Here is a 13,835-nt window from a genome sequence, read left to right as displayed (position 1 = left end):
GCTCTCATGAATAGAGTAATGCCATTGTTGCAGGACTGGGCTCCTGAAAAAAGGGTAAGTTCTGCCCCACCCTTCTTCTTCCCTCCTCTCATTCTGTCTCATGCACACTCACTTGTCCTTTCACTATATTATAATGCAGTAAGAAAAGTTCTCACCAGATACATCTGCTCATTATTGGACTTCCAGTCTCCAGAACTGTAAGCCAAATACATTTCTTTTTTTTTTTTTTTTTTATATTTTTTTAGATGTGTAGACCTTTATTTTATTCATTTTACTTATACGTGGTGCTGAGAATTGAGCGCAGTGCCTCACACATGCTAGGCAAGTGCTCTACCACTGAGTCACAGCCTCAGCCCCAGCCAAATACATTTCTATTGTTCATAATTTACCCAGTCTGTGATATTCTGTTATAGTCACAGAAAACGCCCTAAGACAGGTGTCCTAGAAAACTTGTCATTTAAGCAGCTGGATAAACCCCTTGGAGTTCAGTGGCTGGGTACTTGATAAACACATACATCTGGGAATCATCATTGTAGATTGTTTTAAAAGCATGAAACTAGATGAGATCCCCAGGGAGTGAATGAAATACAGCTGAGCCTTGTAACACTCATGAACTTGAGAGACAAGGAGAAATCAGCAAGAGAGGCCAGGAAGGACCAGCCTGGAAGAGGAAAAGCTGGAATTATAATATCATGAGGGTGGGAAATTAACCACTGAATTCAGCAAGATAGTGGCTATTGATGACTTTGGCAAAAACAGATTTATGATACAGGACAAAAGGTGACTGGAATGAATTCAAGAAAGATTTGGATGAGAAGAAGAAGAAATAGTAGCAAAGTCAGTCTTCCAAGGCCATACATATAGCCATGCACTGGACCATGTTCTTTACAGGCTAATTAAAAGAATATTCCTAACCCTTCCATTAACACTATGAAATAGGAACCATTTATCAGGCCCATCTACAAATAAGAAAATCACGGTTAAGAGAAGTAAATAACTGGTACAAGGTCAGAATCTGAGAGAGGCAGGGCCAGGATCCCAACCTAAGATTATTATTATTATTATTTTTTTTTTTTTTAGAGAGAGGGGGGGGGGAGAGAGAGAGAAATTTTTTTAATATTTATTTATTTAGTTAGTTTTTGGTGGACACAAATCTTTATTTGTATGTGGTGCTGAGGATCGAACCCAGGACGCACGCATGCCAGGCGAGCGCACTACCGCTTGAGCCATATCCCCAGCCCCCCAACCTAAGATTATTTAATTCCAAAGCCTACGACTGGCAGCTCTGTGGTTCAGTCTCCCAATCTTGGGAAGAGGCAGCTTTGATCTACTCCTGTACCCAAGATTTAATGGTTCTTTAACAAGGTCCTGTAACTCCACTTTTGGGGAATAACCAAGTAGACTTCAGTTCTCCCAGCTGATAGTCTTTGTGAACCAGTCAATGTTCCATAAACCAAGTTACTGCTGCACTGACCTGAGTTGGGAAGCACCGATCCTTTGCCATTCTTCACATCCACCACCCAGGTGGCTTCTTTACCCCCAGGACCATCCTTCACCTTGAAGGCAAAAATACCACCAATTTTCTTCACAAATTGTTCCCCATCCTGGAAATAAAAATAACACTCAGAGTTATATTAGGTCCCTTTCTCTGGCTTTCTCCCCAAGCAAATAAATGTTTAAACAGGTACAAGATGTGAGCAGCTGGGCCACTGGGCAGTCCCCAAGCTCCTTTAGGATCTTCCACCCAGAAGTCAAAAAGGCAACCAAGCAACAATTCCCAAATCTGCCAAGTCCTCTGTTAAAAAGGGCTCTCAGGCACAACTGCAGGAAGGGAAAGAAAGAAAGAAAATGTGCCAGCATTTTCTGCTGAAACAGCCTTCATTTTTCTCAATCATTTGGGCACGATTCATTCTGGTCTCTTAAAATGCAGGCATCCTCACTGCCTTTCTGCAGATTAATGTTTTTTATGTCTAATTTTGGTTTCCTACAACCAGACTTAAAGTGAGACCAAAGACTTTTGGGGGGGAGTAATTTAATTTTTGTATTAGTCTAAAGAATTATTTAAGTAATATAATGCTTACATTCACCACTTATTTTTGGATCTTGGGGAACAAAGCTGGCCTAAATATAAAAACATATCCTCAGACCCACACCTCTTCAGATGGGTGTCCTTTCTCCTTCCCTTCTTCTCCCCTTCATTCCCACTCTGTTTCAACTTTCCATCCTGAATCATTTATTAAGTCAGACATTGTTCCAGGCACCAAGGATATAAAAGCAGGAGACAGAAAAGTGAATGCTGGCAATCCTTCATGACCACATGACAACACATGGGGATAAGGGAAGCACAAGGACTGCAAGAGCAGCTGGCAGGATGTGCAATGAAAGGATGACCACAACCTCGTACTCTAGCTCTTAAAAAACAAAAGCAGCACAATAATCTTATTGAAAATATTTTTCCTTAGAGAAGAAACACATTTCATTGTGTTAGAATTAGAAAATATTGATAAGCAAAAAGAAGAAAATACAAATCATTCAGAATTTTATCAAAGAAAATCATAGTTGGAATAAATTCCATCTCTTTTCTCTGCATATGCATTTTAAAATTGGGATCATGCTGTCTTGTAATCTTTTGTTTAATTACTCTCATTATGTGTATCACTTAATATCCTGTCATACAATTTTAATTTATTTAATTTTTTGAAAGGGGTCCCGCTATGTTGCATAAGCTGGCCCTGAACTCCTAGACTCAAGTAATCCTCCCACCTCAGCCTTTTGAGCTGCTGGGACTACAGGTATACACCACCAGGCGAGCTTCCACACAATTTTAAATGACCACATACAAAACTGTAAAAGGGCACTTCATTTAACCAGTACCTTTTTTCTTATTAGAATTTGCTAATTCTAACTCTGGCTCTTATTATAATGCTATGAATAATGTTCTTATATTTCAACAATTTTATATAACTCACTTTTATATATGGGTAAATTCCTAGAATTAAACTCTGCTAACTCTGATTCTGGCAATCACCATAAGTTCCTCCTTTTTCATATATTTCTATCTCCCTGGACAAGTTATTAAACCAAACCTCTCTATATCTCAGGGTTTTTTTTATCTGTTAAATGGAAATAAAACAATAACTACCTACATAGAATTGTATGAGAATTAAATTATATAAATACCCACAAAGCACAGAACAATTGCTCAATGGATGTTAGCATTTTCTGTTGTTATTTTATTCTATGATGTTTGCTAATCCTATGCTAATATTGTAGATATAAAATGCATTTTACTCTTAGGCATAGAAAATCATCTTCCAAATATTCTTGGCTGTTCTTAGATTTGGGGGAACATTTTTTCCTCCATATGTACTTATAATCATTTAGTTAATTCTTCCCCACAAATGCAGTTGAATTTAGATGCCATTACATAGAACATATGGATCTGTTTGGGACAGAAGTAATCTTTAGAATATTAAGCGTCTCTACCCGTGAACTTGGTGTATCTTTATGGTATATCTTTTTTTTTTTAAGTTGTAGATGGATACAATATCTTTATTTTTGTTTGTGTTTATTTATTTATTTATTTATTTATTTTTAATGTGGTGCTGAGGATCGAACCCAGGGCCTCAAGCGTGTGAGGCAAGCGCTCTACCACTGAGCTACAACCCCAGCCCCTTCATGGTATATCTTTAATGTCCCTTGGAGAAACATTTTCCCCTTGTAGGTTCCATACCCCCCCCGTCCCCACCCACCAGTGCTGGGGCTCGAACTCAGGTCCTAGCACACGCTAAGCAAGTGTTCTACAACTGAGCTACATTCCCAGCTCCCACATAGGCTTTTGAACATTTCTTGTTAAGTTTATTCTTAGGTATTTATAGTGCTCTTATTAGTAATATATTTTATGGCTGGGTTGCTAGAAATATATAGGAAATCCAATAAACATTTACATTTAGTTTGGAACTGGTTACCTTTTAAATTCTCTTATCTCTAATAGCTTTTATTTCCTATCTTTTTTTACTTAAGACTTATAGACCTGCAATAATTTATCCCCTAGATTCTTTCTTTTGTATCATAATAGTCATTCTTTTAACAAAGATTTAAGAGTTTACTATGCTCAGGAACATGATGCACCTGAAATACTCAAATAATTATTTCCCCTGAGGAACATACATTAGATCATATGAGATACAACCTTCGTTTCTATGTATGCAGTGCTATGTCCTAAATTTGTTCTTTCTTTTTGTTGTGGTTTGTTTTACAACAGCAATTGATACATAATTTACACCCCATAAGATTTATCATTTTTTATCATATTCAAAGAAGTACAACTAAGGAAGATGGAAGGAGACCTTCATCGTTATACAGAATACATGTATGATGTTGTGAGGAGAAAAAAAAGAAGTGTGTCACATTAGATTGGATAGAGAGAAGTGGTGGGAGGGGAGGGGAAGGGAAGGGGGGGTAGGAAGGGCAGCAAAATAAAATAGACATTATTATTGCTGTATGTATATAGGTGACTATGACCAATGTGATTCTGCAACCTGTACAATCATAAAAATGAGAAATTATACCCCATTTGATTCAAATGTATGAACTGTCAAGATCATTGTACTGTCATGTGTAGCTAATTAAAAAAAAAAAGAAGTACAACTAATATGACTAATTTTAGAACATTCTCATTAATCCCAAAAGAAATCTGAACCCTTTCATAGTCACTCCCTGTTCCTCCCCACCAGCCCCTGGAAATGACAAACCTACTTTCTGTCTTTATAGATTTGCTTATTCTGGATATTCCATATACAAAGAATCATACAATATGGGTTTGTCTGTTTGTTTGGGGGGTTTTTTGGTACTGGAGAGGTGCTTTACCACTGAGCTACATTCCCCAGTCCTTTTTTATTTTAATATTTTTTATGCAAGGCAAAAGCTCTACCAACTGAGTTACAACCCCAGCCCCCCAGTCCTTTTTTTTTTTTTTTTTTTTTAATTTTAAGACAGGGTCTCACTAAGTTGTTGAGTTTGGCCTCGAACTTATGTTCCTCCCGCCTCAGCCTACTGAATAGTTGGGATTACAGCTGAGTGCTACCATACCTATCTAATGTGTGGTCTTTTGTGACTGGCTTCTTTCACTTAGCATAATGTTTTTAAGGTTTGTGCATGTTGAAGTGTATATCAATCAGTATTTTGCTCCTTTCTATGGCCAGGTAATATTCCACTATATAGATGCAGCTTATTTTGTTTATTCATCCATTGATGGTTGTTTCCACTTTTTAAAAATGAATAATCCTGTAATGAACACTTATGCAAAATATTTTGTGTGTACATAAGTTCCAGTTTCTCTTAGGTATATAGTGGAATTGCTGAGTAATGAGGTAATGTCTAACTTGTTTAGGAACTACCGAACTGTTTTTCTAAAATAGGTATACTATTTCATAATCCCACCAGCAATGAATGAGGAGTTCCAATTTCTCCACATTCACAACATTGTTATCTTTTTTTAGTCATCCTACTGGGTGTGTCAATATTTTTCTTATATAGGTAAATCACCCTAAGCCTATTTGAAATCAATCATGGGTCCAAAGCAGCTGTCCTAAAAACATACAGTCTAGGCCTACTTATCTCAAAAGCCATGGAGGCATCTTTTACGTGAATATTTTAAAATTAACCACTAATATTTTCTAGTCAAACCCAAAAACCAAACCACTGTCAAGTTTTTAAGTAAAAAAGAAATTATCTTATTTTGTTTTCCCTTAATACAGTTTACTCAAACTGTTTTAAATAAATTTTAATAACTGGGAGGGGGGCTTCAAAGTTTTCAAGTATTTGTACAAATACTATTTCTTTAACCTTCATAAAGCCCTATAAGTAGCTGGGTAGGTATTAACATTAACTTTTCTAATTATGTGGAAAAGGCAACCAAGGCTCATAAAGGTCAAGAACCGGGCTGGGACTATAGCTCAGTGGTAGAGTGCTTGCCTCGCACATGTGAGGCACTGGGTTTGATCCTCAGCACCACATAAAAATAAATAAATAAAGACATCGTGTCCATCTACAAATAAAAAAATATTTTAAAAGTAAATAAATAAAGGTCAAGCACCCTTCAGACTATCTTCTATATTGCTGCCAAGCAATCCATTTAACATAACCTAACTCTAACTCTTAACATAACCTTCCAACACTTTAAGGCTTGAATTTCATACATGGTCTCCCCTAGGCAACAGGGTGAAGTCTATCTTTATCATTTAGGAATCTTCATGAGTTGAGGCATATTCGTCTGTCTGATCACCAGCCACTTTCTCTCCCTCACAGATTTTATGCTCTAACAATACTGATAATTTTGAATATAGTGCCAAGGTCTCTTATGCTTCCATGCCCTCACCTCATTCATGCCCTTTGTCCCTTGTTGCTCAACTCCTATTCTTCTTTCCTACCCTGACCTCATCATTCAAGTCTCAGCTCACATGCTAATTCTTCTGGGAAGGCTTCCTCTGAAGAATTCTGATGGACTTCTGCACATGCACCCAAATAGTTATTTTTTTCTGGAAAAAAATTTCCACGTCTCTCTTTCCACTAAACAATGTTCCCTGAAGGGCAGGAACACATGGTTAATAAGTAGTAAAATCTGAATTCAATCACAATCCCACATTCACTCCTCTTTCCATCTGACCACACTGTACCACAACTGTAGGTTATATCAATTGTCCAAACATGAGCCTATGACAGCAGAATAGTATCTGCTACCATAACATGAATTAGAAGAAAGTTCAGTCTTCCCCACATTCCCTGGAGTCTTCTCTCACTCTGGAGATGACCTAGGAGAGGGAGTTAATAATGTTGGTGTGATGTGCTAAGACACCCAAGAGCCAGACTTCCTCTGGGGCCAGTGGCCCCTGAAGGACTATTGTAGGTACATCCATACCACCCGCTTGCACAATGGCTCAGGAATACATCTATGAGCAGATGTTGACAAGTTAGAGCAGGAAAACATCAGCAAGCACTTAGAAATTTCACCTGCATGCTTGAAGAGAAATTCCTGCAATCTTACTACTACTTACCCTCTTATCTCCTTAAGACAGTTGTAGATTAATTTGTACTTGGTATTACTTCTGAGAACCAAATGACTCTTAGAAAATAACATCCCTTGGTCAATAAAGCATTTTCATTTGAAGTGGGAATGAGAGTATTCAAGGAAATGAAGCAGAAGGACAGAGAGTTAAGGGGAAAAAGAAAACACAGTTGTGAAACTGGAGATCATTAGTACTAAGAAAGTTCTAACTGCCTCCTTATGGGAAGAAAAGTACTTTTTTCTGAGTAGGCAAAAGGTCATGGAGTAGGGTCCTGTTGTAAACTCAATAGGGACAAAAAATTAAGACAAATTCAAAGAAGGGCAATGGAGTATTGCTAACAAAGACAAAAGTGGAAATAAAATCTCTTACCAAGCAGCCTTTGCTAATGCAGAAAATGCATGAATTGACAAAAGATTCCAAGACTTTCACATTTTAGTGCTGCAAATACTGAGGAAACTGACAATCGTGGGAAGGAGAAAAGAAACAAGGGGACAAGGTCTGTGGGGGTGAGTTCATGGAAGAGAAAGGAATTAAAATGGGAGCAAGAGGCATACATTTGCAAAGCTAAAAGCATACCGCAAAATAAAAACAGCACTGCTTTGTTAATCTCAATAATGGAGTATTCAATGATTGATCTATGGTCATACCTCAGACCTCATACTAGATGATCTCTAATCCTTTTATTTGATTTTTCAAACAGACTGCAGTTAAAAAAAAGAAAAAGAAGAAAAATCAAGCTGAACCCTCATTAGAGTCCATCTTCATTTTACAGTGGACAGTTAAAGAAATTCAAAACACAATTCACAATTATGAGATTTTTTTCCCTACTAGGTTGTCAAAGATTTTTATTTATTTATTTATTTATTTATTTTTTAAGCAACCAACACAGTATCAGAGAAGGTATGAAGAAAGAAGTTACCCTCCTGAACTGTTAGGAAGTCCACCAACCAGTACCCTCCTTCTGGTGGGGACTTTCACAAACTATTAAAATGAGAAATGTATTTATCTAACTATCCAACAATTCTGTCCTTTAATTATTAAACTAAGTTGATCCTGCAATAAGTACCTAAAGACAAGTGCAAAAGGAAATTCATTATAGTAGTGTTTTACTTTCAAAATTTAAACAATCTGATATTAATCATAGGAAGCTTGTTAAATAAATTATGATACATATGTGCAAGCACATACTATGTACTGAAAAGGATGGTAAAGATTTATATTGATGGCCAAGAAACAGCAAGAGAAAACAGCAGACTATAAAACAACAGGTAACCCCATGCAGATACAACCTCACAAGATGACCATGTGAACCTCCTACAGCTTCTGGATCAGTGGCACTCTCTTGGAGCTATCAGCCTGGCCCTGCTCCATCTCAGGAAGGCTGCTGATCATTATGAAGATCCTGGAAATATTAGGCCCTTCCACAAGACACAGCTGCCTCCCACCCACAGTGTAATCACCTTAGATGCTGTGCCCGGCAGTAAAGATTACGAAACACACACAGTGTTTGCTTCTCTGTGGCTCTAACTGGACTGAAATACACAGCTTAAAAGTTTTGAATCCTCTTATTTACTTCAGTCCACTTTGAGTTCCACATCAGATGTGTAATTTGAATTGTGATAGTGGCTGTAACTGTACCTTGCATGGTCTCAAGAAATCAATAATGAAATCCCAGATATTTCTAAGTTTGAAACAATGAAATAAATATCTAATTCTATCAAAGGAGAATAATCTTCCTGTTAGGTTGCTTCTGTATGATTATTATCAAGAATTATTGTACAAAAATATCTGCATATATGGTATAATTTAAAAACCCAACATATATTGTATGATCCTCATTATATAAAATTTTAAGTTTATGTAGAGAGAGATGTCTGAATGAATATTCACCATTGTTGACACTTCAGTGAACTGTGAGTAGTAGAATTTGGGGAGGTTTAAATTTTTATTTTGGGGACTGGGGATATGGCTCAAGTGGTAGCGCACTTGCCTAGCATGCGTGAGGTACTGGATTCTATTCTCAGCACCACATAAAAATAAAATAAAGATATTGCATCCACCTAAAACTAAAAAATAAATATTAAAAATAATTATTTTGTGTGTATTTCTGTACAATGTAAATTTTTGAAAAATTAGTATCATTTCTTATAAGAAAACAATTAGTTAAAAATTACTTTGAAAAGACATCTGTGTGTGGTGGCACATGCCTATAATGCCAATTACTTGGGAGTATGAGGCAGGAGGATCACAAGTTCAAGGTCTGCCTGGTTAACCTACAAGATCATGTCTCAAAATAAAAAGGGCCAGAGATGTAGCTTAGTGGTAGAGTGCTTGCCCAGCATGTGCAAGGCCCTATGTTCAACTCCCAGTACAGAAAAATAGAGAAATCAAATACAAATGATTCCTTTTAAAAAAGAATTTTGACATCATGTACATTTAAAGTCTCACTTAAATATTATTTAAAATATTATTCTTTGGAATTATTCTACATAAAATCTTTTTAATTCAGAAGGAAATTACACCAAAATATATGAGAACCCCTTATACACATGAACTTTGTCCAGAACTAAATCTCTCTCTTACAAGGGACTGAGTGACAATTTTAAACCTTATTTATTCTAGTTCTTTAACTCCATCTGGAGATCTATACATTTCTGAAATAAACATTCTTACTAGAATTACAAGGAAGCCTTAATTAAACTCTCAGAAATCTAAAACATACTGAATACTTGATAACATGACATAAATTCTCAACTTGTGCCACAACATGAAACCTGTGTGCACTTCCCAGCCTCAGAGTCCCTGGCAATGTTTTACACAGATCTCACCTCTTCAAGCTTCTTCTCGATCTCCTTAAAGACAAGATCTGCCTTAAATCCATCACTTGCAGCACTGGTGGGAGCAGCCTCAATCTGATGTGTCCTATGAGAATTGGGGGAAAGGATCAATTTCAATTCATGGGTACTAGGGTTTTCAACATTTATACAATAGTAATTGTCAAAAACTCCTAGAGATATTGCAACTCTTATCTAAAATTTTCAAAAAGCACATAAAACAATCCTTTTTCCCAATTTTTCACCAAATATTGAGTACTCATTAGGTGCTAGACATTATGCTTGAAAATACTGTAGACCAAAGAAGCTCCCCCAAGAAACTTATATTAGCAGTGGAGAGAGACAATTGGCAAGCAAATAAATAAAAAAAATATAGTTACTATGAAGAAAATAAAGCTGGTTAAGGGGATATAGAGGGAGTACATGCCAGCTGAAAAATGGACTGTAAGGGAGTATGTGGGAGGGCAGGGAGATCAACCAAGTAGCTTTTGCAACAGTCCAAGTGAAAGATAATAATTACAACAGGGAAATAAGAGAGTGGGAAGGAAGCAGGTTGGATTTGAGATTGTTTTGTTGTTGTTTTGTTTTTTTTTTTAATCTCCAATACAAGGGTTTAACAACCATCTGTCTACTGGATTATTTGATACTTAGGAAACAACTACAGAAATATGGCTTGATGTGGCACAAGGAACATAGCCTTTACAGAGCCACAGGATGAACCCAAGGGCCTCCTCCACTCACAAGTGACATGATTTAGAGCAAGCTACTTCACTGCAGTGCACAGTGGGAGGGAGAGAAGAGGTGGAATGTGCTAAAGACTGCAGAATTAAAGGGGATCACCTCTCAGAGTTCGTGGCCCATGGTGAACAACAAGAGCCATAACTACTATTGATTCAGAGCCTCAAGGTTAGGTATGGACACAAATCCCAGCAGTCTGAGAAAGAAGAGGGCAGCTTAGGCTGCCAGGTAATTCCTCTCACATACCACCACAGCAGACTGGAATGCAGGAAGGAAATGTCTGAAGGAGAGGAGCAGAGCAGCTACTCATCAACAGCCCTTCTTTCTTTCTTTCTCTCTTTCCCCTTTTCACCTCCTCCCTATACAGGCTCCCAGTTCATTTTTCCTTTCCCTTGCTCTATCACTTCATAAACATTTAGTGACCTTCTGCTACACTGCCAGGTGCACTGGAGATTTTAGGGTGAAGCTGTCACACCCAAGCCCTGTCCTCACTGAGTTTATATTCTTCTGCTGGAGAAAAAAAAAAAAAGCCACATATTCCCCCAAAAGATTGGGAATTGTAGCACGTATCTGGATACAAAGAAAAAGAGAAACTTACTTTATGTAGGACAGTCAAGAAATGACTCTCTGAACAGGTGATTTCAAGCTACTATTCTATTAGAGGAAGAAAGGGAATTAGCTATTCAAAGAAGAAACTGCCAAGATCCTGAGTGAGAAAAGAGCTTGGTATGTTAACAGAAAGTAAAATAAGACCAACCTCACTAGAACCCAATGAATAAGGGAAAATGACATGAAATGAAATTGGAGAATTAGGCAGAGACCGGATTATGTAGACAAGCCAAAGCAAGGAATCTGGAAAACCACAGAAATGGTAACAAGGAAAAGAAATAGTTTGTGACTATTCTTACAACAATGAACAGAATGATTTGGGGAGAAGGGACAAAAACCGAGGTAAGGAGACTTTTTATGAGTTCTGGAGTAGTCTTGATAGGTGGTGAGTAGAAATGGAGAGAGAGAAGTATAGTCAAAGTAGAATCCATAGCTTGTGTTGCTGGGGATGAGGGAGATGGAAAGGGACAAAGAAAGGGCAAGGAAGATTCAGGAGTTTGAGCATAACTGGGGACAACAGGGCCATTTCCTGAGATATGAAAGAATATAGAGAATAGAAGAGCTCAACTTTCGGTTACAGGTACAGTCAGTATGGGAGATCAGAAGGCAGTTGGATGAGAGTCTGGGGCTCAGATGAGAGATCTAGCTGGAGACAAAAATGAAGCAATCATCAGTGTTATGGTTTAGATGTGGTGTCCCCCCAAAAAGCTCACATGTGACACAGTGCAAGAAGATATAGAGGAGAAATGATTGGATTGTGAGAGTCTTAACCCAATCAGTGAATTAATCCCCTGCTAGGGATTAACTGAGAGGTAATTGAAATAGTAGGATGTGGCTGGAGGAGATGGGAATTAGGGGCATGGCTTTGGGGTATATATTTGTATCTGGCAAGTAGAGACCTCTCTTTCTGCTTTCAGATCACCACATGAGCAGCTTCCCTCTGCCACATTTCTTCCACCATGATGGAGCCAACCTTCTATTGACTGAGACCTCTGAAACCATGAGCCCTTAAATAAACTTTTCCTTCTCTACAGTTATGCTGGTCAGGGCCTTTTAGTCATAGCGGCAAAAAAAACCTGACAAAAAACAATCAGCATAACCCTTTAAATCCCTGGGAATAGAACATAAGGGAATTATAGAGAAAGAGAGTCCAGGACAATGCCCTTCAGAACCCCACTATTTAGAGTCTGGGACAGAAGGGGAGGAGGCAGCAGCCAGTGAAGACTCAAGCAGAAATCCAGGAAAGTATGGTACCACAGGAGCCCAGAGGAGAGGGAGTTCAGGGGGAGGAGTAAACTATGCCAAACACTGCCAAAGGTTAAGTACCCACTGGATTTGGTAACAAGGTAACACATGACCTTGACAAAGGCTGCTTCAAGTGGCAGAGGGTAGTGGTCAATTACAGTGGACTGAGGGGAAATGAAAGGAAACAGGACAGTGTGCTCTTTTGAGACATTCCTTTTAGGGGAACAGTGAAATGGAATAGTCTTTAGAGGGGAACACGGTATCAAGGAAGGTTATCTTCTTATTTTGAGGTGGGAAAAAAATAGGATCTTTTGACTAATCTCTTTAATCTCTTCAAGAAATGTATATTTTTTCCTGGATGTACTTCTAAAAAACTTCTCTATTTTTTTTCACTGTGTTAAAATATATATAACCCAAGATTTACCACCTTCTTCTTCTTCTTCTTTTTTTTTTCTCCCAATACTGGGGATGGAATTCAGAACCTTGTGCATGCTAAGGATAAAGCAACATTCCCAGCCCTTTTCAAAATTTTATTTTGAGAACCATAAGGTTCTTACTAACTTTCCCAGGCTAGCCTTAAAATTGTGATCCTCCTGCCTTAGCTTCCTGAGTAGCTGGAACTACAGGCGTGTGCCACACAGTTCAGTGGTATTAAATATGTTCATAATGTTGTGCAACTGTCACCAATATCCATCTCTATAACTGTTTTCATCTTGTAAAACTGAAACTCTGTATCCATTAAGTAATAACTCCTTAATTTCCCACTCCCTGCTATTCCGGGCAAACACCATTCAGCTTTCTATCTCTATGACTGTGACCACCCGTAAGTACCTCATATAAGTGAAATCACACAGCATTTGTCTTCATGTGACTAGAGTTTATCACTTAATGTCTAAAAGGTTTATTTATGATGTAGCATATGTTAGAATTTTCAAGGAATGTTTGGTTTGGTTTCAAGATTGACTTATCAGAAGAGCTATACCTGATGATAATAATAAACCAGAGGAAAGGAGGTGGAAGGAGAGAAATCTTAAGAAGGTGACAGGGGACGGGATCTAAGCCAAGGAGGCTGAAGGGAAGAAACAGGATCAGAGAGGTGCAATTCCAGACAGGTCTATCAGTCTAGTGATCAATGATGAGGGTGTTTGGGTTTAAAAATTGCTACATTCTCAACAAAGAATAAGATAAAGCAATCAGCAGAGTGGGAATGAAAGGGTGGCTATGGAAAATCTAACAAGTTGAAAAGTGAGCCTATTAGGGGCATCACACTGATAGGAACCAGGAATGGATCTGAAGCAGTAGAGCAGGGAGGCTTCAGGGCCATGTGGCTTTGCTTCTGGGT

General features: G+C 37.9%; 1 protein-coding gene across 1 annotated transcript in view; it reads right to left on the bottom strand.

Moving 5' to 3' along the window:
- Positions 1–13,835, bottom strand: part of Scp2 (sterol carrier protein 2) — a 107,108-nt gene that overhangs the window by 11,952 nt on the left and 81,321 nt on the right. Inside the window, exons 13-14 of the mRNA XM_027945011.2 lie at positions 9,896–9,989; positions 1,475–1,604 (exon numbers count right to left, since the gene is read on the bottom strand). Of these exons, the coding sequence (XP_027800812.1) occupies positions 1,475–1,604; positions 9,896–9,989 (224 nt within the window). The remainder of the gene's footprint in view (positions 1–1,474; positions 1,605–9,895; positions 9,990–13,835) is intronic.

This window comes from Marmota flaviventris, chromosome 10 (genome assembly GCF_047511675.1).
Source record: "Marmota flaviventris isolate mMarFla1 chromosome 10, mMarFla1.hap1, whole genome shotgun sequence".
Taxonomy (NCBI): Eukaryota; Metazoa; Chordata; class Mammalia; order Rodentia; family Sciuridae; genus Marmota; species Marmota flaviventris.
The sequence above is the reverse complement of the archived record's forward strand: the minus strand, read 5'-3'. Positions and strand labels throughout refer to the sequence as shown.